Below are 19,252 nucleotides of genomic sequence, written 5' to 3'. Positions count from 1 at the left end.
GAGTGAAGCTAAAGGTAGAGCGAGTCCAAGCTACAACTTGGAGGGTGTTGATTGATGAAGTCGCTGTTATGGAACTATGGGGGTTGGGGCTAGCCTGATTTTGCCTCACAGTTTAATTTCCTTTGTTGTTTAAGTTGTTTAGATGTTTTTTGTATTGTCGAACCTAGGTCCAGCCTTTATAGAAGGCTTAATGATTTATTGTCCAAGAGGTTATCTAATGTGTTGTTTTTGCTAGTGGGGATGGATGGGCAGGGGGTCTATGCCTCTGTTGGAATGATCGGAATATTAATATGAATGTGCTTGCCTACAACTCTAGATTCATTCACTGTGATGTCTTAGATAAGCAAATAAACATTAACTTCCTCTTTACTTTTATGCATGCTTACTCTCAAAAGAATCTGCAACCTCAACTGTGGAACAATACTATTAATCTAAGGCCTACAACTAATGTAACTAACCCATGGCTTCTCCGGGGAGCCTTTAACAATATTACAAATCTTATTGAGAAGGTTGGAAGCAATAGAAGTGTTCACAATCATATTATAAACTTTAACAATTTCTTGAGTGAAGGTAGTTTAATTTACATCCCTGCTTCTGGTGTGCCTTTCACTTGGTGTAATGGCCATAAAGATAACATCATCATTTATGAAAGACTGGACAAGGCTATTTCTAATTCTAACTGATTAAACTTATATCTTAATGCCTCTCTCCATAATTATCTCATATTTAACTCGGACCACAGCCCAATCGTATTGGATTCCAATAATTTTTGTAATACTAATTGTTTAAGAAGTAATATGTTCAAATTTGAGTCTATGTGGTTAACTCATCCGGACTTTAAGAATATTGTGAGTAAAGCTTGTAGTGATGACATGCATGGTAACTCTTGTGATAAGGTTAGGGGTTACTTAGGTAGATTCAAATTTCTCATTAAGAAGTGGAATAAGGATGTCTTTGGGAACATCTTTGAAAAAAAAAGGTTCTTATGAGTGAGTTAGATAAAGCCCAACAGGATAGCATGAGTATACCCGACTCTAGTCTTATGTTAAATAAGGAGAATGTAATTAAAAAGCAACTTTAACAAGTTCTCATAAACGAGGAAACCTACTGGGCTCAGAAAGTCAGAGTTAATTGGCTTCAACTTGGAGATAGAAATACTAGGTACTTCCAAACTGTGACTAATATTAGGAAGAAAAGGAATGAAATTTCCAAAATAAAAGACCACCAAGGCAACTGGTAGTGGAAAAGCGATGGATTGGAAAATGTTTTTGTTGAAGACTTTAAGCTTTGATTCACAGCTTCCACCACCCTTTCTAACTCAAGCATTAATAACTATGTGGATATCATTGAACCTTGTATAAGTGAGGTGCACAATTCTTTCTTGAACAAGCCTATCCTTGATGGTGAGGTTTTTGAAGCTTTTAAAAGTATTAGGGCTCTCAAAGCTCTTGGACTTGATGGTATTCATGTCGCTTTTTATCAAAATTGTTGGGACCTTGTTGACCATTATGTTACGGACATGGTTAAAGATTTCTTCAACACAGGCTCAAGTCTAAGGTTGATAAGCCATACAAATATTGCCCTTATACCTTGTTGATGCACAAAATCAGTGGGGACTTTGATACAACAGAAAATGTGAAGTTTGTGACCTTCGCTAAATTGCTCCAGTCACTAGTATGGATAAATATGTAAATGGATAAAGACAGGGAAGCAAACGCAAGATGTACGTGGTTCACCCAGATTGGCTAAGTTCACGGAGTAGAGGAGTTCTCATTAATTGTGAAGGGTTTACACAAGTACATAGGTTCAAACTTTCCTTTAGTGAGTACTAGTGAATGATTTAGTACAAATGACATTAGGAAATATTGTGGGAGAATAATCTCCTTTTATAGAAGAGAGTCTCTAGCTTTGTTCTGACACTAACACGTGTTGTGTTGTGATTGTATTCTGATGTTGACACATGTCATGCTATGATTGGCTTCTGATGTCGACACGTGTTGCGCTGTGATTGGCCTCCTGGTTGGAGGGAAACTCTTCTAGGTCCTTGAAGGTATAACGTTGATTGGTACTCAGTAGTTTCAAGATTGGTCAAGTATGGTACGAACATACCTAATGTGGATAACCCTGAATTGGTTTCTAATTTGAGACCGATTAACTTACGTAATGTTACTTATGAGATTATCACTAAGATTATGGTCAATCGAATTAAACCTTTACTAATACATTGCATTTCCAGGAATCAAGGAGTGTTTGCTTCTAGAAGATCTATCTAGGATAATATTCTGATTGCGCATGAAGTTTTCTCATCATTTAAGGGCAAGAAAGGTAAGTGTGGAGCTATGGCTATCAAATTAGATCTTGAAAAGCCTTATGATTTTATTAGCTGAGATTATATCAAAATTGTTCTAGTGAAATTCGGGTTCAACAATCATTGGATTAACCTCATTATGGAATGTATTATGTCTACTTCTTTTTCTGTGTTGGTTAATGGTAAAGCTCATAACTATTTTCATCCGTCGAGAGGGATTATACAAGGTGATCCTCTCTATCCCTACATCTTTATTCTCTGCATGGAGCCCCTGATAAGACATTTAGACAAAATTGGTAGGTCTCTTAGAAACAATGTTGGTCTACTAATTCCTCCTAGGGGGTTTATAATTACAAATATGATGTTTACGGATGATTGCCTAATTTTTGCTAAAGCTACTAATACTGAAGCTAGGAAAATTGCTAAAGTGCTTAATGACTTTTCCTATGTTTCTAGACAAAAAAATAAACTTTCATAAGTCGTCGCTTTACTTTTCCAATAACACCCTAAATCACACCAAGAGTGATATTGTCCATATCCTCCAAATCCAGCATAAAACCACTATTGGCTTATTCATAATATAATTTTCTAGAAAGACCCTGTTAATGCTAAAGAGCTTATTATTAAGATTCAGAACAAGTTATCCGATTGAAAGGCTAATGCTCTGTCTAAGGCAGGGAGACTCACTCTCATTAAATCAAACAATTATGGTATTCCAAATCATACTATGGCCTATTTTAAGTGCCCTAAAAAGATTACCAAGGCTATTGATAGAGAAAGTAGGAAATTTTTGTGGGAAAAGACTCTAAACTAAACCCTGTTGTGTGGGACAAAGTCTACTGCTCGAAAGAGATTTGAGGGTTTGACATTAGGAAGAGTGTCCAATTCAACAATGCCTGCTTGGCTAAATTACGGTGGAAAGTCCTAACCGAAGATCAAAATTGGTGCGTCCAAATTGTAAAAAATAAGTATTTGAAAAATGATGAATTTTTAAATGTTAAAGTTAGGAAAAATTATTCATATACTTGGAAGGGTATACTCAAGGCTAGAGAAGTTGTTAATATGGGATTGAGATAGGTGGTCGGAAATTGAGAAAATATTATTTTTTTCTGAACCCATAAATGAGTTTTTCCTTTGCCTTTCACCAATCTCTTGTCCAATGCTCAACTTACTAATGTTGATCAAGACTTGAGAGTGAGCTAGTTTATTGTTACTGGTCAATGTGATAGACATTTTTTATCTTCTGTGGTTGATGTTGATGTTGTTAACAAAATTTGTAGTATTCCATTGCCGTTGATCCCTCAAAGTGACTCATGCTGTTGGGGACCAAATGCTAATGGTAAATACTCTGTCAAGTCTGCAACATGGATTCAGAACTCTATCAATAACAATGTTAATTCCAGCAAGCTTCTTAAGAGAATGTGGAACCTTAGCTTGCCTCACAAAGTAGAAATCTTCAGTTGGCTTCTCATTTTGGGTAAACTCCAAACTAGAGACCATTTGGCAAGATATGTTAATAATATGCCTACTATTTGTCCTCTTTGTAATTCAAAAAATGAAAGTCTAAGTCCTCTATTTGTTAACTGTGATTTTGCTAGACATGTGTGGAATATCCCTACTATATCTAATTCATTAAGGATAAATCAAACTCTTAATTTCAATGATCGGTTAAATTCCCTAGATAGTAAAAAAATTGACGACTTGAGTGATTTGAATAAAGCGCTCCTTATTTGTTGGCAGATTTGGAAGGAAAGGAATCTTGTTGTTTTTTCAAAATAAAAATCGAAATTACACAAGAATAGTGAATTCAACGTTCAGTATAGACATGGATTATCTTATAGCAAACCGTTTACTGCCGATTGGGCCTTCTGGTGGCCATATGGCGAAGCCCAGCTCCATTAGGTGGTCTCCCCCTAGAGCTGGTTTTATCAAGCTTAACTTTGACGACTCGGTAATTAATCAGCATGTGACCTTCGGTTTTGTGATTAAAAATGAGAATGGATCCTCTATCATTGTTGGGGCTTGTAGTGTTGGGTAGAATACGATTTATGTGGCAGAATGTTTGGTGCTTTGTGATTGTCTCTGGATGACAAACTTGAGGGGCTTTAAGAAGATCATTGTGGAAGGCAACTCTAAGCTGCTTATTGAGTCTATACGCGGTGCCTATAATGCTCATTGGAGACTGAGGACCATTCTTGATGACATTCGTCGGCTGGCAGGCTTCAGAGGCTAATTTCCTGGCGGATACTGTCACAAGTGTTGATTTCTCAATAAATAATTTTCATGTTTGGGATAGAACTATACCGATGGCTGCTCGTCCAACCTTTCTTTTTAAGGAAAACTAATGAAACATTCAAAAAAACTTCAATTTTAATGAAAAATGACAAATAAAGGTGTAGTGAATAGTACCAGAGAAATGTTAAAATGTGATTTTTCTTTAAAAGTGAACAATATCGTAAGTGTTTCGTTAAAACTCTATTCTAAACGTATGGACGTGTGGCTTTTATCTTGTTTGAAAAGTCAGCAATCTGGAAGATAGGCTTTAGCCTATGCCACATATCAGTCTCTCATTCTACGTGTGGATTTGATCAATTTGGTTGACAGATTCAAGTGTGGATGTATGGCTTTTATTTTGTTTGAAAAGTCAGCCATCTGGCTTTTATTTTGTCCTTATCATTAAAATTCAAATTTTTCAAACCCTTTTCATTAGTTTTTTTTTTTTTCCTTCCCTTTTTCCTCATTTGAATTTGGCACCAATTATCTCCTCATCACCAGTGGTGATTCACCACCATGATGGGCACGGCTTCCGTCATCCATAACGGCGTCCACATCCATCTGAAGCTCAATTCCCGCCTGCCTAGGCTTTCATCGCCATATCCATCCCCAAATTGGAGTAGGCCCCACTTCGTTCACAATCACATCGTTTCCGTCCGTACAGGTCTCTCACTCACTCATCCTTGCTTTAATTTCATATGTGCAATTGCCATCTCTGATTTACATTCTTGTATTGTTGGAATTTGGATTGCAGGCGGCCACTGCCGCCGCGGCCAATCTGCGACGATTGCACGCTCTAGAGCGACTGAGCAGTTTATCCACTTCATGTGACTGTCAGTTTCTAATACTCGTTGGATGCGAAATTGAGATTCGTGAGCAAAAATGTAGTTGCCCACTCGAATTATGCGTATTATTTTCGACATTAGCAAATTAGAAAAAACACCCTCACAAACTATAAAAGTTTCATAAAAATACACTTCAAGAGTTCAATTGGAGGAAAAAAAAACCTCAGCTAGCTAAATGTAATGTTCTAATTGGTTTTTAGTTCCTGAAACCCTTTTATGCCCTTCTACAATTGAAATTCAGGATGGTATTTTTTTCAAAGTATTGGGCTTGAAGTATTTTTCTCTAAAATGTAATGTTATATGTGGTCTAAAATGTAATGTTATCAATCAAATGAGTTCATGTAACATGAGTCTAACGATTTTAGATCCAAAGGACCGACTTTTATGAGAATTTTGTGCAAATTATGTCAAACTGTGGATATTTTTCTGTAGTTTATGTGAACTTTCCACTTGAATCTGCAGAAGAAAAGAGGGGCGATTCTGCGTCATGTGATGGCATTAGTAATGTGGAAATCTCTCATGATGACTCTCCGGAGAAAATTAAGGGGCGCGAAGCTTATGCTGCTTCTGCAAAAACTGTAGCCTTGTGGGTGAGCACCTCTCAGCTTAATTTGAACTGTCTACTTCAACAATGTTGATAAATGTAGCTATTAATTCCCTTAGGTGTGTGCTGCGGTAGCATTTGGTATTGGTGTGGGATTTAAAGACGGAGTTGGCAAGGCGACGGAGTTCATTTCAGGGTATGCAGAGATTTCCACTGTGAAAGCTTTTTAACTGTGGATAGGAAGTTAAACTCCCTGTGTTTTTGAAGCATTAGTTATTTTCTGGTGTCTTAATCAAAATAGGCAACACATACTTTTAAATTGGTGATAATTTCTTATCTGACTGGATGGTTTATACATGATTTTTTTTATTTACTTTATGTGTATATCTTGTAGAGGTCGCACTTGGTGCGATGGCAAGTGTCTTCGCCCATGAGCGGTAGGTCTCGGGTTCGAGACTTGGGAGCAGCCTCTCCATAAATGGGGGTAAGGCTAGACGACATTCACCTCTCCCAGACCCTGCGTAAAGCGGGAGCCTTGTGCACTGGGTACGACCTTTTACTTTATGTGTATATCTTGTGCTGGATTCTGAATGTTAGGATGTATCAGGTATTTACTGGAACAAAGCTTGTCAGTAGACAATCTTTTTGTCTTTGTTCTAGTTTTCAAGTACTTCAAAGTGCCACTTATGTATCAGGTATTTTGCAAACCTTTTAGCATTCAAATTTATGTTAAATAGGTTCTTAATTTTTATGTAAAAGATTGTTTTTGAAAGAACCAAAGCTGTCTGTAATTCATTATGAAAGGTTTGCTCTCTGAACTACAGAATCGGGTACTTTCATATGGTATTGCCGGAGCAGTGGTCTTTCGTTTCCCCAACCACACTTGAGGTAAACTTATAGTTCCCTGTGCATGTGTGTGCTTGTGATCCTATACTTCTTGTTTTTACGTGCTCATTTTGTAATTTCCGGAATGTGTTCTTTTAGAGGTTTGAGGTGGTAAATCTTTTCCTGGCCTCAGTACTCCTTTACTCATCAATCAAGGTGAATCTTCTATTCTGAAAATGGTGTGATAACTATATTTTTTCTTATATATTTTCTCAATGGATTGTTGACTGATTTTAATCCTTAAATTAAATCTGTTTATGCACTTATTGACTTCTTGCCATCAAATGACTCAAAATGCCTTTTTTATTGTTCTAGCTATTTTCCAGTGAAGAAGATGACACTGATCTATCCAACAATTTTATTGTGAAGACATGCCAGAGATTTATCCCTGTCACATGTAATGTTTTTCCTGCGTACTTATTTTCTTCCTACTTCTTAGTTGAAGTGTCGTTTGTTGATTCTTCGTAATTCAAGCTTGGATCAAAATTGAAAATTCTAAATTTATTGGGGCTGATCTGATCCTTGTCTAATAGCTCATTTGAGTTCTGAACTCACTTTTAGTAAATAAACTTGAGCATGAACTTTGAATATAGAAAGGCCTAGGAGGCCATCTTTAGACCGGAATGTTTCAGTTTCGCTAGACTTTGCTTACTTAAATTTACACTACATCATAATAAGAAAGAAAAAGGATGGTGTAAATTGCTTTGTCCTGCAAATTTACATCCTTTTAATTATTTTCCACCTGTAGATCGGCTATCTTGCAAACACTCACTTTGCACTAGCTTCTTTCTGATATATGATCTTAACCCATATCTTTTTTCTGGTGAATTCTTGCAGCTACTTATGATGTCAATCGATTCTTTACATTTCAAGATGGTGTCCGGAAGGTAAGTCGTTGATGGGATCTTCTTAGGCTACAATATTTTATTACACAGTTATGGACATGCAAAAGTCTTTCACTGCACAGATGTAATTTACAACTTTCTCTGGATCAAGATGCAACAGTTTCTGAATCCAAATTGAAAATCAATATTTGTGTTCAATTAATGGTTGCTTGGTTTCTAACAGGTGTCAAACATTTTGGGCAGGCCACACCTTTACTTCTCACGGTAGCAGTTATCGAGCTCAGTGACGTAGCATTCGCTGTAGATTTCCCTACCTACCAGTAATGTCATATATTATGATATATGATGCGCGTTGCCTTTCCACTTACTATTGTAATGGAAATATTGACATGATGCTTCATTTTTCTTGAGGTCGACTCTATACCAGCAGTATTTGGCGTTACTAGGGATCCTTTTATAGTTTCCAGTTCTAATCTTTTTGCCATCGTAGGTAATTCTTGTTAGATGTAGGTTTCAATTGACAATATTTCTGTGAATTAGGTCTAAGTTGCTCTACAGTGACAATCTTATTTCTGGATGTGAGCGCATTTCTGCAGCAGATGATAATTAGACCTTTCCCCTTGAGTGCAGGTTTAAGGTCGCTTTACAGACTCATTTCGGAGGGTATGTCAGACTTGGAGTATTTGCAGGTACAAGCTTGACCTTCTCTCCTTGAATTTCTAGCTCTTTCTGCACAATGAACTAGTTGTTGGAGCAATATTAGAAAATATGAAAAATAACAATATAATTCCAATAATAACAATAATAATAAAGAAATTCACAACATCAATTATATATGAGATTAATATAAACAACTAGAGTGAAAGTTAGAGAACTGACAAACTTGGAGATTGAGGCTTGCATAAATGCAATGTCCTAAAGATAGAATTTCGCCCCTACTCTTGTGCTTGTAGTTCGATAGGCGTCTATCTCCCAGGATTCAACAATCTATAATCCGAAGTCAAAGCACTTCAATCTTCTGACTCTGGCGAACTTCATATATTCCGTACTCTCAAGACACGACTCGGAGTTTGACTAAGAATGAGAGAAATAAAGTGGGGAAACCCTATTTCTCAAGAGTAAAAATTAACTCTAATTTCTCTATATCTAATACCAATGGTTTCATGGGTTTATATAGTATCCAACTTCTACTTATTAAAGAGATGTAACTTTTCACTATAAGTATACATCACTTATTAAGGGAATATCACTTAAACAACATAACCTTTCTAAGAAATTGGTTAACACTATTTTCCATTCAATTATTAAAATTATATATTACAATATTTCATATTATAATATATAATTTCCAACAATCCCCCACATGAATGAAAAATTAGGAAGAATTTGAGAGTACAGGCGGACAAGAGATGCATCGGGAGAGGTGTCTTTTAGACTTGAACCTACCCTAGTGAATACTTATCGGATTTACTTGGTGACGCAGTGAATATAGAATCTTGAACTGTTCACCGTAGTAGTAAACCGAGACAATAAGCAACACACATCACTAATCCTAATATATTCCGGTTCATACGGTTGTGTTCATTTTGGTCCTGAACAAATCCCGGATTCATGAGAGCTTTAGAGAATTTAGCCATCTCATTCTCATAGAAGCGACCCACTTCTACTCTCACATAGGTGACCACTGATTAAGAATAGTCTGCTCTATTCCTCTTATTTATAAGATATCATTGTCATTAAGTATAAATATACAACCTAAAACTTCTGCAGACAACACACTTCTTCCACCATAGGAATGAGGTATATAGTGTGTTAATTTCTTTGAATCATGCCCAACCAGTTTGCCTATTGAACTTAGACCATGGGATCTCCAATCAACTAAGTTAGGTTTCCGCTCGGCTGATTCATTAATTATGTTGGCTTTAGCCTCATTCCTCTCGATGATCAACTTACTCTCTAGTCTAACATTTAATAATTGGATCCACTACTAGGTTGACTATTTTTAATGGTGTGCACAATCCATCTTATGAAACTATATTTCATACGAGAGTAGTTGATTTACAATGTCAAGTCCTCAACCGTACATGTTGGGATTTTAGTTAGTAATTTGCTAATACTTGGGCATACTCCCCCACATTTAAGGTAGTTGTAAGAAGGTCTCTAACCTTGCCATACCTTAAACAATTACTCATTACAGGAGATGACATCTTAAATGTCGTTCAATTAGCAAATTACTTTTAACCAACCCCCACAATTCTTTCATAATTGTAGTTTCTTGTAATGCTATCATTAAATCGATCACATTTTCCACTTTAAGAAGTAAGGAACAATTAAGATAGACTTTATCTATCTTTTTAGGCATTCATGCCTCACTAGAAATTATGAGAAAATCACTTCTTGGCTTTCATTCTTTCCTTACTATGACCAACATGCATGACCCAATGTCCATGTCCAATCATATGCTTACTTAATAAGCATCATTATGTCGAATTCAAATCTGCGAAATGTCTTTTACATTTTCAGTATGGTTTTGTCCTTTTTTGAAAGACCCCCACACTTTCATGATTATTTCTTTATATTAATATCATTTTAAATGACACTCAATATCATCTTGAGCCTCTTATAATTTATAAATATATCACTTCGAAGAAAGCATATAAATGATTTTGCAACATTATTATCACTATATGATAATACATCCAGTCGGTATGTAGAAGTATACATACCAGCCCATGAACACATTTGAATATGTCAATGACTAGTTGGAAAGGTCATACCCTTTCACTATCAAAAGCAACACTTCAAATGACATGCTTTTCCTTTGAATTTCATGGCAGATTTCAATTTTCAATTCCACCACATTACAAAACCATCCATTTGTTAAATAGTTGCATCTTTCTACAACTTAACCTCCACATGGTTCAATATAAGTCTTGGACTTTGACCCCATAATTAAATAAGCGTTTTTCAACGTTGGCAGATAACTCATCTAAAATGAGTTTAGTTTATCATTTTATTTTCGTTGCTTCTCAAAGCCAAATTTATCCACTTTCTGGGTTCTTATCATGACTGGCCATGACTAAAGACTAAACCCAATTTTGCATATGCACACATATGCCTGAGTAATTGTTCAATTTCCTTCATATGTATTCCATTCTTTCCATGAATAAATATGAATAATCATCTTATATTCTATGATACCATGGAAGTTGGGTTCATATCTTCTACTGGAGTTTTCCAAACTGTTTCAATACAAATTTAGAACAACCCCATTTTATTTGGGTAGTAGCTTTCGCTGACATCTTTATGAATATAAGGGTTTTCTCAACAAAACCCGATTAATCATCCTCGTGCCCAATCAAAAATTGATTTCCTTTGTCCCAAGAAAGAAACATTGTATCAGTCCACGAACTGGTACACATTATTGCCTTTTATATTTGCAAATAATGCAAATTTTTGAATCAAGCCATTTCATTTAACCTTAACCGTCACCTCCTTTCTAATAGAAAAGTCAATGCCAAACATACTTGCCAGATATTCATGAATGATGCAATTGAATCATGAGAATCGCATATGTGAAACAAAAGATTCATGATTGCAGTGTAACATATATTATCAATATATCCATGTTTTCTCTGAAAATGTCTCAAAACCAATCATGATAATCAAAGAAAATTTAGAATAGCCATATTTGATTTCAGCCCTAACCACGAACCACACTAAACTGATTGGTTAAAGTACTGAATACCTTTTCATGGAGATATCCAGGTCACTTATCAGTAACTCATGAAATAATTTAATTTTGTTCTTTGAAAGAAACACTCTGGGCATCAGCCCATATGACAATTCAAATTTTAACATGGTGGTAAATGGCCAAAGACATCAATACCCTATCACTGTCAAATGTAGAAAAATCTATTTATTAATTCTTTTAATCTCATACGCATGGCAGATTCATTTTAGTGAGAATAACCAAGCAAGAAGGCATATATGTTGTAACATACATATGCAGACAATGAAAGCACACATATCACTGCCAGATGAAAACCGAAAAACATCTTCTAGTATATACACAATGCAATTTCCACTAGTGTGGCAACATACAGACATTATTGTATATATCAAGAATTCAAGCACATCAAATAAACTAATATACATCAATATGCACGTAAAATCCAGCCCCACAAATTTTCCAAAGCAACATCAGAATTTCTTCTACTTAGCATTGAGGGCTACGTTCAATGTTATTGATTTTAACTTCTTCTATTACGTACTCAGACTCATACTCTCTAATATTGCAAGAGAAAAAAATTCTATCTTTAGATTGTTGGAGCAATATTAGAAAATATGAAAAATAACAATATAATTCCAATAATAACAATAATAATAAAGAAATTCACAACATCAATTATATATGAGATTAATATAAACAACTAGAGTGAAAGTTAGAGAACTGACAAACTTGGAGATTGAGGCTTGCATAAATGCAATGTCCTAAAGATAGAATTTTGCCCCTACTCTTGTGCTTGTAGTTCGATAGGCGTCTATCTCCCAGGATTCAACAATCTATAATCCAAAGTCAAAGCACTTCAATCTTCGGACTCTGGCGAACTTCATATATTCCGTACTCTCAAGACACGACTCGGAGTTTGACTAAGAATGAGAGAAATAAAGTGGGGAAACCCTATTTCTCAAGAGTAAAAATTAACTCTAATTTCTCTATATCTAATACCAATGGTTTCATGGGTTTATATAGAATCCAACTTCTACTTATTAAAGAGATGTAACTTTTCACCATAAGTATACATCACTTATCAAGGGAATATCACTTAAACAACATAACCTTTCTAAGAAATTGGTTAACACTATTTTTCATTCAATTATTAAAATTATATATTACAATATTTCATATTATAATATATAATTTCCAACACTAGTGATGATCTACCCATAGATAACCATCAGCACAGGGACTCACTCGATTAAACTGTTAATTCCAAATTTAAGGTTCTTTGTTTCCTTTTGAAAGTTGAAATCCAATAAGGTTACTTATTGTTCCGATTCTCTCGTTTCAGCCTTCAATTGCTGTTGTTTTGAGCTTTATCGGGTGTAAGCTGATCCTGGATTTTTTTTGGTGCGTATTTCAAGTACTATTGTATTTGTACAAAATCTTCAATCCATCCTAAATTCACCTTTTCTCAACTCCTCGACAGGGTTCCACGTATCGACCGAGGTGTCTCTTGGCTTTGTAGCTACAAGTACAAATAAAAAGGGGAGAATGAACTTAGCCTCATATTGTAATAGCAATAATGGATTTGCTTTCAATGAAAATCGAACTTAAGACCTCTCACGTACAAATACAAATAAAAAGAAATATCATTAAATTATAATATTAAATGATAAAATTACAAATACAAATGAAAATAAATATCATTAGATTAGAATATTAAGTGGCAAAATTTTCTATTAGTACGAATAAGGGGAAACACTACTCTACCCGACCCAAGATTCTAGACTCCTCCCGACTTCCTTTTGCTATACCGACTGATTAGTGGGGCTACCGGAATGATTAGTTCACAATATTAAAAACTCGGATAAGGTCGCCATGTCAACGCTCCTCTCTAACCGTCCGACCAATGCCAAAACCCAGATCATACGAGGAACAAATCCAACGGACGACAAATCAAGTCCACGATCTCTATCATGCACCGCCAAAGCGCGAAAGCTCGCGCACGCGAATAGTAAACAGTAACGCAACCATTTCGTCACTGCTGACTCCACCAACGACTCACACTCCCCTATAAAACGACCACCCGGTCTGTACACAGACAACATTCTGCGCCAAATTCTGATTGCCAAAAAAGAAAAAAAAAACTTATTTCTGCAGAGCTCCAAAAATGGCTTACAGGTACGATTTCTCATCTTTATGACTAACGAAAGACATGACATAAAATCGAGTGCAATGACGGTTTAAGATTTATATAGTCGATAAGATTTTGTTGTTGTTGTAGTATTTTAACTGGGTTCGTCTGAATTTCTGATTTTTATCTTCTGGGTGTTGCAGGCATGAGGACCTTCCTCCACCTTTGGATTCCACTTCCTCCCCACCTCCTCTCTTTGACGGCACTACAAGGTTTACCTCTTTCCTCTACATTTTTGGTCTGATATAATATATCGATCAGCCGTACGGTGAAATACTATCATTTTCAGCAATTCGAATTTTGTAATTTGATCATTTCGCCATCTGTCTCGTCGGAATTTCAGTTTTGGTCACTGATTACCATGTTTTGATGTGTACTGGTTGCTTGTGTTTTGAAGGTTGTACGTAAATTACTCATGTCCATTTGCGCAGCGGGTTTGGATCACTAGGAACTATAAGGTTTGTTTAGCTCCTCTCTTTTTTCAGCCGTATTTTCTGTTTTTGGAGCTTCTGGCAAAGACCCTGTTATATGATAATTCAATTGTTTCTTTGAGAAATGATGAAAATACAAACCCCGATTGCTGAAATTAAGTTTTGAAGATTTTGTCGTTGATATGTCGTCGTTATCTGATTTTAATCATTACATCAATTGGGGGATTTGTTAAATCCTCATTCCCGCCATGTTTGTTTTCTTCATTTGGTAAATTGCAAATTAATAGAGTCCATATCGATTATTTTGTCTTATTGTTTGTTTTTGTTGAAATTTTTGAGTTGCAGGGTTTGCAAGACAAGATTAAGCTAGTCCCTATAAATCTTCAAAACAGGCCTGATTGGTACAAGGAAAAGGTCTACCCTGGAAACAAGGTAAAATTTTGAACAAAAATTAGGGTTCTTTCTTCTTTGCTGTCATTGATTATCTATGGAAAATTTGGTGAAGCTGGATAAATCTGTTGATCGGTTCTTTTTATAGGTGCCAGCTCTGGAGCACAATGGAAAAGTCATTGGAGAAAGTCTTGATCTGATCAAATACATCGATAGCAACTTCGAAGGGCCTTCACTTTCCCCCAAGGTAGGATATCCAGAATTGGATTGTGCCTCAAGTAACATGTCTTTGTCTATCAGAAATTTGACCAAAGTGGTGCTATTTGTAGGACGATCCTGAGAGAAAAAAGTTTGGTGAAGAATTGTTAACTTACGTCGATACCTTCACGGGGTCCTTGTATCGCTCATTCAAAGGAGACGCGGTAAAAGCAGCTGGTAAGACTTGTAAGGTTCTCCCATCAGGTGACCGTTTTTGTTGATGAATTTACACTGACCGAATTTGGTTATCTGCACCAGATGAGCAGTTTGATTACTTGGAAAATGCTCTTAAGAAATTTGATGACGGGCCATATTTTCTGGGCCAGTTCAGTTTGGTAAGTTGAATGTACAACTATGTATGTATATCTAATAAAATGAGCTAGCAAAATGCTCTTTTGTAAGCAATACAGCAACACAGAGTGGTTAAGTAATGGATAGAAACATGTGTTCTGCAGGTGGACATAGCCTATATCCCGTTTATTGAGCGATTCCAAGTCTTCTTATCAGACGTATTCAAGTATGACATCACAGCAGGGAGGCCCAAACTAGCAGCATGGTTCGAGGTACACTAACAGACCATAGAATTGCATATAGAAAGTTATGAGCTGTACTCCATGTATGGTTAATTGTCTCTCGTCTGTTAAAAAAACGAACTTAAACATTTCATGAGAGCTAGGTGGTCAGGTAGTTTCCAAACAAGAACTCTATGCTAAAAACAGACTGAGCTGGCTGATCACGTAGTTTCCGAGCAAGCACTCTTAAGCTAAAAGCACTCTGTAAACCATTATCTTAAATTCAGATTTGATAGAGCGACGAGTTCCTGTATATCATAGGTTTTTTGGTAACAGATGGTGATTGTTCTGGTTGTTATATATCCTTCTGCAGGAAATCAATAAGATTGAGGCATACAAGGTAACCAAAACTGATCCAAAGGAGCTTGTTGCATTCTACAAGAAACGCTTCCTGGTACATTCTCTTTTGCTGACCTGAATACGAAATTCATCCTTCTTCTATATTCGTTATGCTGGTTTGCTAACTGCCGTGAAATACTTTTTGTTACAGGAGCAGCAGTAAACTTGTGAGCTATTCTGCTTTGGACGTGGTATAAATAAGTGGCTCAGGCCACGCACAGATTGTTCGCCGTTCGCCGGCCTAATTATGTATGCAGATTATGTTGTCTGTTATAGACATGGACTTGTCTGGATATGGATTTGTGTAAGTATCATTGTTACATCAATAAAATTCAGATCATTGGCAGTGCGTATTCTCTCGTAATCTATCAACTATTTCTTCAGAAGAGGCATTTCTCTTGCAAATGAAAGAACAATTACCAAAGAATAAAAGACCAAACCACGTTGGCCAAATTGTTTTCCTACAGGCCATTATGCAAAGATTTTTTTTTTTCAAAAAATGAGAATTAGTTGTGGGATCCACTACACTATCTAACCTTAACGATCTGAACCATTTTTTTTTTCAAAAAAAAAAAAAAAGAGAATTAGTTGTGGGACCACTCCACATTCAACTTTAACGTTCTGAACCATCTATTTTGTAAGTCTCAATTCATATATCATCTTTACAAAAATTCAATTCAATATGAAACTATTTGCCTATATAATTATCATGATGAAATTTTATTATTTCCTATAGAACAAAGTGTTTGTTAATTTCTTTGAACTCATGTCTTCAATATTTCTGATTTGGTTAATATCTTGCAATGATGATCTATGAGGTGCAATTTGAAAAGTAGCTGGTTCAGATTATTAAAGTTCGATGTGGTGTGGGCCTCATAACTATCCCCATTTAAAAAAAAATGGAGATCTCTTCCCTTAAACAATTCTTATTTTCCTAATATGTATTTTTTGAGTTGGAACTAGGAAGTTCTCCAATTAAAACAAGGCAAAATGTTTCTAATATCATGTCGTAATGAAAAATATATATAGAATCAATGGCCACGTGTCTTGAGTTTGGAGTTAGTGTATGTGATTGAACAATTTTTTTGCGTCCTAAGTTCGGAGGTTAGTGCGAACAAAAAATCACCGTTGTAATATTCTATACAATTTTTTTTGGATAAATTACAAAAACTATCTCAACTATTGAGTCAACCACAATTTCATATTTCATTTTTAAAACATTTCAATGTCATATCTTATCTTACGAATTTGTTGCAATGTTATACTTCTGTTACTTTATCTGTCAATTCCTTCGATAAATGCTGACTTGGTTTATGTTGAGTCCCACTCCCTCCACGTATGGACTTCCACATTGGTTTCTGAAACACATGGATCATCTAAAAGGATGACACGTGTATATTACAATAAGAATAGAAAATAAAAAAAATTGAAAAAAAATTTAGCTCGTAAACCGTGCAATTCCATTTCAATTTCACTCTAGTTCCCAAATCAAAGAAGAACCGTAACCCTAATTTCATATCACCCGTCCCAAATCACGATCAATAGTTCGTTTAGCAAAAACCCTAAGTTCGTCTCATTGTCGCCTGCCTTCTCTTTGTTCGTTTTTGTTGAAAACCCTAAGTGGCATTGGTTTTCGAAGGATTTGATAGTATTTCAAAAGATTCGAAATGGGGTGGAATGTGCGCAATGATCCCGAGGAAATGACGCCTACCTACTGTAAGTACAAATTTCAGTTTGTTTTGTGTTTTGTTGCTTCCTTTTTTTATTCCTATTCTTCTGGGTTTGTTGATTCCAAAATCTTTGTTGGCGATGGGTGGGTTTTGTTGATTGTTTATTCGAAATGCTTACTGAGATGTTGTAGAATGGGGGTCTTTTGGGTGCTTTGTTTATTGTTGTCAAGAAAATGTAGTTTGTTTATTGTGATTTGGATAATTGTTTAACAAAAAATTTGGTGTTTGTTCTAATTTGGGTGTTTTTGTTTTGTTTATTCTAATGTTGGATAATGGAGGGTCCTTTTGGTACATTGTTTGTTGGAGATGGGTGAGTTGTTTTCTTTGTTTATTCAAAATGCTTACTGATTTGTTGGATAATGGGGTCCTTTTGGGTCCTCTTGTGCTTTTTTCTGTGATGTGTTTTGTCCTTTACTTTGCTATTGGCGGTTGAATATGTTGAATTGCAATTGTTACATTTGGGGTTGGTGTGGTCCTAAGGTTTGTTGGCTGCACTAACTAGGGTTCTTTTGGTGCTTCATTTGTTGGTGAATAAGATGTAGTCTTTTCTTGTTTATTCAAAATGCTTGCTAATTCGTTGGATAATGGGGTCCTTTTGTGTCCTCTTGTGCTTTTTTCTATGATGTGATTTTTCCTTTACTTTGTTTACATTTGGGGTGGGTTGTGGTCCTAGAGTTTAGGACAAAAACTTGTAAACCAAGAAAAAGAAAGGGGTTGCTAGCTATTGAAGGACCCTTAAATAATAAGAGGTGTTTATTGAAGAATAGGTGTCTGTTATGTGCTCGAATGATGGTTTACACCAAGAAGAGGTGGCTGGTAAAAGTGTGGCTGAGGTGGTTGGTACAAGTGTGACTGAGGTGGGTGTAACATGTGTGAATGAGGTTGAAGATGTACAAGTTGCTCGAGAAGGAGGTTTAGAAGATGTACAAGTTGCTGAACAAAGTGGTCTAAAAGATGTACAAGTTCCTAAAAAAGGTGTACAAGTTGGTGAAGAAGATGTAGAAAATGTACATGTTGAAGATTCAATGAAGAAGGTGATGGGGAAGATGTTGATACCTTCTTTGATGTACCTATCGATTTTGAAGGAGACTGACTTTGTAGAGAGTGATAAAGATAACTCAAAATTTGTCAAGTTTGATGGGATTCAGCAAGCAGATGAGGTGCAATATGAGCAAAGAAAAGGAAGAAAAAAAAAGGCAAACTGAAGAGAGCACTGAAGGAGAAGAAGAGTAACTATATGAATGAGAAAGGGAGAGACACGAAGAGGAAAGACAAGAAGAGGTTAAAAAAGCTGAAGATGGGGCGGTGAATCTGGTTCATGAACCAGATTATAATTTTGATGATCTGGAAAGTGTACACTCTGAAGATGAGGAATGAGACAAAAAAAGATAGCATTATCTAGAGTTTAATGAGAAAATGGACATGAAGAATCCACAACTTACTCTAGGACTTATTTTCAGAGACAGTGTGCAATTCAAGAGAGCTGTCATCATGTACTCCTTAGTGAAAGGATATGGGGAAATTCATTTTCCTAGGAATGAGAAGTTGAAGATTACTGCAAAGTGTACAAAAGACTGACTTTGGATGTGTGTTGCTGGTAAGATGCATGGATCAAACAACATCTAAATCAAAACAATGCTTGATCATCACACCTGTGGGAGGACTTGGGCAAATAAGAGCATAACTTTTCCTTTACTCACAAATTTGTACTTGGATCGGATAAAGCTCAATCCCACATGGCTTGTGGATTCTTTTATAGCCACTGTGGAATCCGAGTGGAATCATTGGTGTACAAGGATGAAGGCTTATCGGACATTGGATAGGGTTTTGAAGATTATTGAAAGGAAACATGCAGAGCAATATACAAAATTGTGGGATTTTGCTGAAGAAGTAAGGAGGATTAAACCTGG

The 19,252-nt window shown here is 35.9% G+C and overlaps 2 protein-coding genes across 3 annotated transcripts; both read left to right on the top strand.

Moving 5' to 3' along the window:
* Window positions 1-4,994: 4,994 nt before the first annotated feature.
* Window positions 4,995-13,042, top strand: LOC103430349 (thylakoid membrane protein TERC, chloroplastic-like). Of its 2 annotated transcripts, none has more exons than XM_029089533.2 (12): window positions 4,995-5,246; window positions 5,890-6,017; window positions 6,091-6,167; window positions 6,569-6,666; window positions 6,796-6,859; window positions 7,183-7,253; window positions 7,694-7,743; window positions 7,945-8,001; window positions 8,113-8,191; window positions 8,332-8,390; window positions 12,777-12,835; window positions 12,915-13,042. In XM_029089533.2, the coding sequence occupies exons 1-12, from the start codon at window positions 5,099-5,101 to the stop codon at window positions 12,967-12,969; spliced, it is 945 nt and encodes a 314-aa protein (XP_028945366.1). In that variant the 5' UTR covers window positions 4,995-5,098; the 3' UTR covers window positions 12,970-13,042. The 2 variants fall into 2 exon arrangements, with proteins under 2 accessions (XP_028945366.1, XP_028945368.1); XM_029089535.2 differs by lacking the exon at window positions 6,569-6,666 and adding an exon at window positions 6,956-7,012 and having other exon boundaries at window positions 4,997-5,246; window positions 7,172-7,253.
* Window positions 13,043-13,530: 488 nt separating this feature from the next.
* LOC103423404 (glutathione S-transferase L3-like) lies at window positions 13,531-15,965 on the top strand. The gene is made up of 10 exons (XM_029089539.2): window positions 13,531-13,609; window positions 13,766-13,834; window positions 14,020-14,080; window positions 14,399-14,485; window positions 14,592-14,690; window positions 14,773-14,878; window positions 14,960-15,036; window positions 15,157-15,264; window positions 15,587-15,667; window positions 15,764-15,965. Exons 1-10 carry the CDS (start codon window positions 13,599-13,601, stop codon window positions 15,773-15,775), a joined length of 711 nt encoding a protein of 236 aa, XP_028945372.1. The 5' UTR covers window positions 13,531-13,598; the 3' UTR covers window positions 15,776-15,965.
* The last annotated feature ends 3,287 nt before the right edge of the window (window positions 15,966-19,252 follow it).

Source organism: Malus domestica, chromosome 12, assembly GCF_042453785.1.
Source record: "Malus domestica chromosome 12, GDT2T_hap1".
NCBI lineage: Eukaryota > Viridiplantae > Streptophyta > Magnoliopsida > Rosales > Rosaceae > Malus > Malus domestica.
Note: the sequence above shows the minus strand (reverse complement) of the source record. Positions and strands in the feature narration are given on the sequence as shown.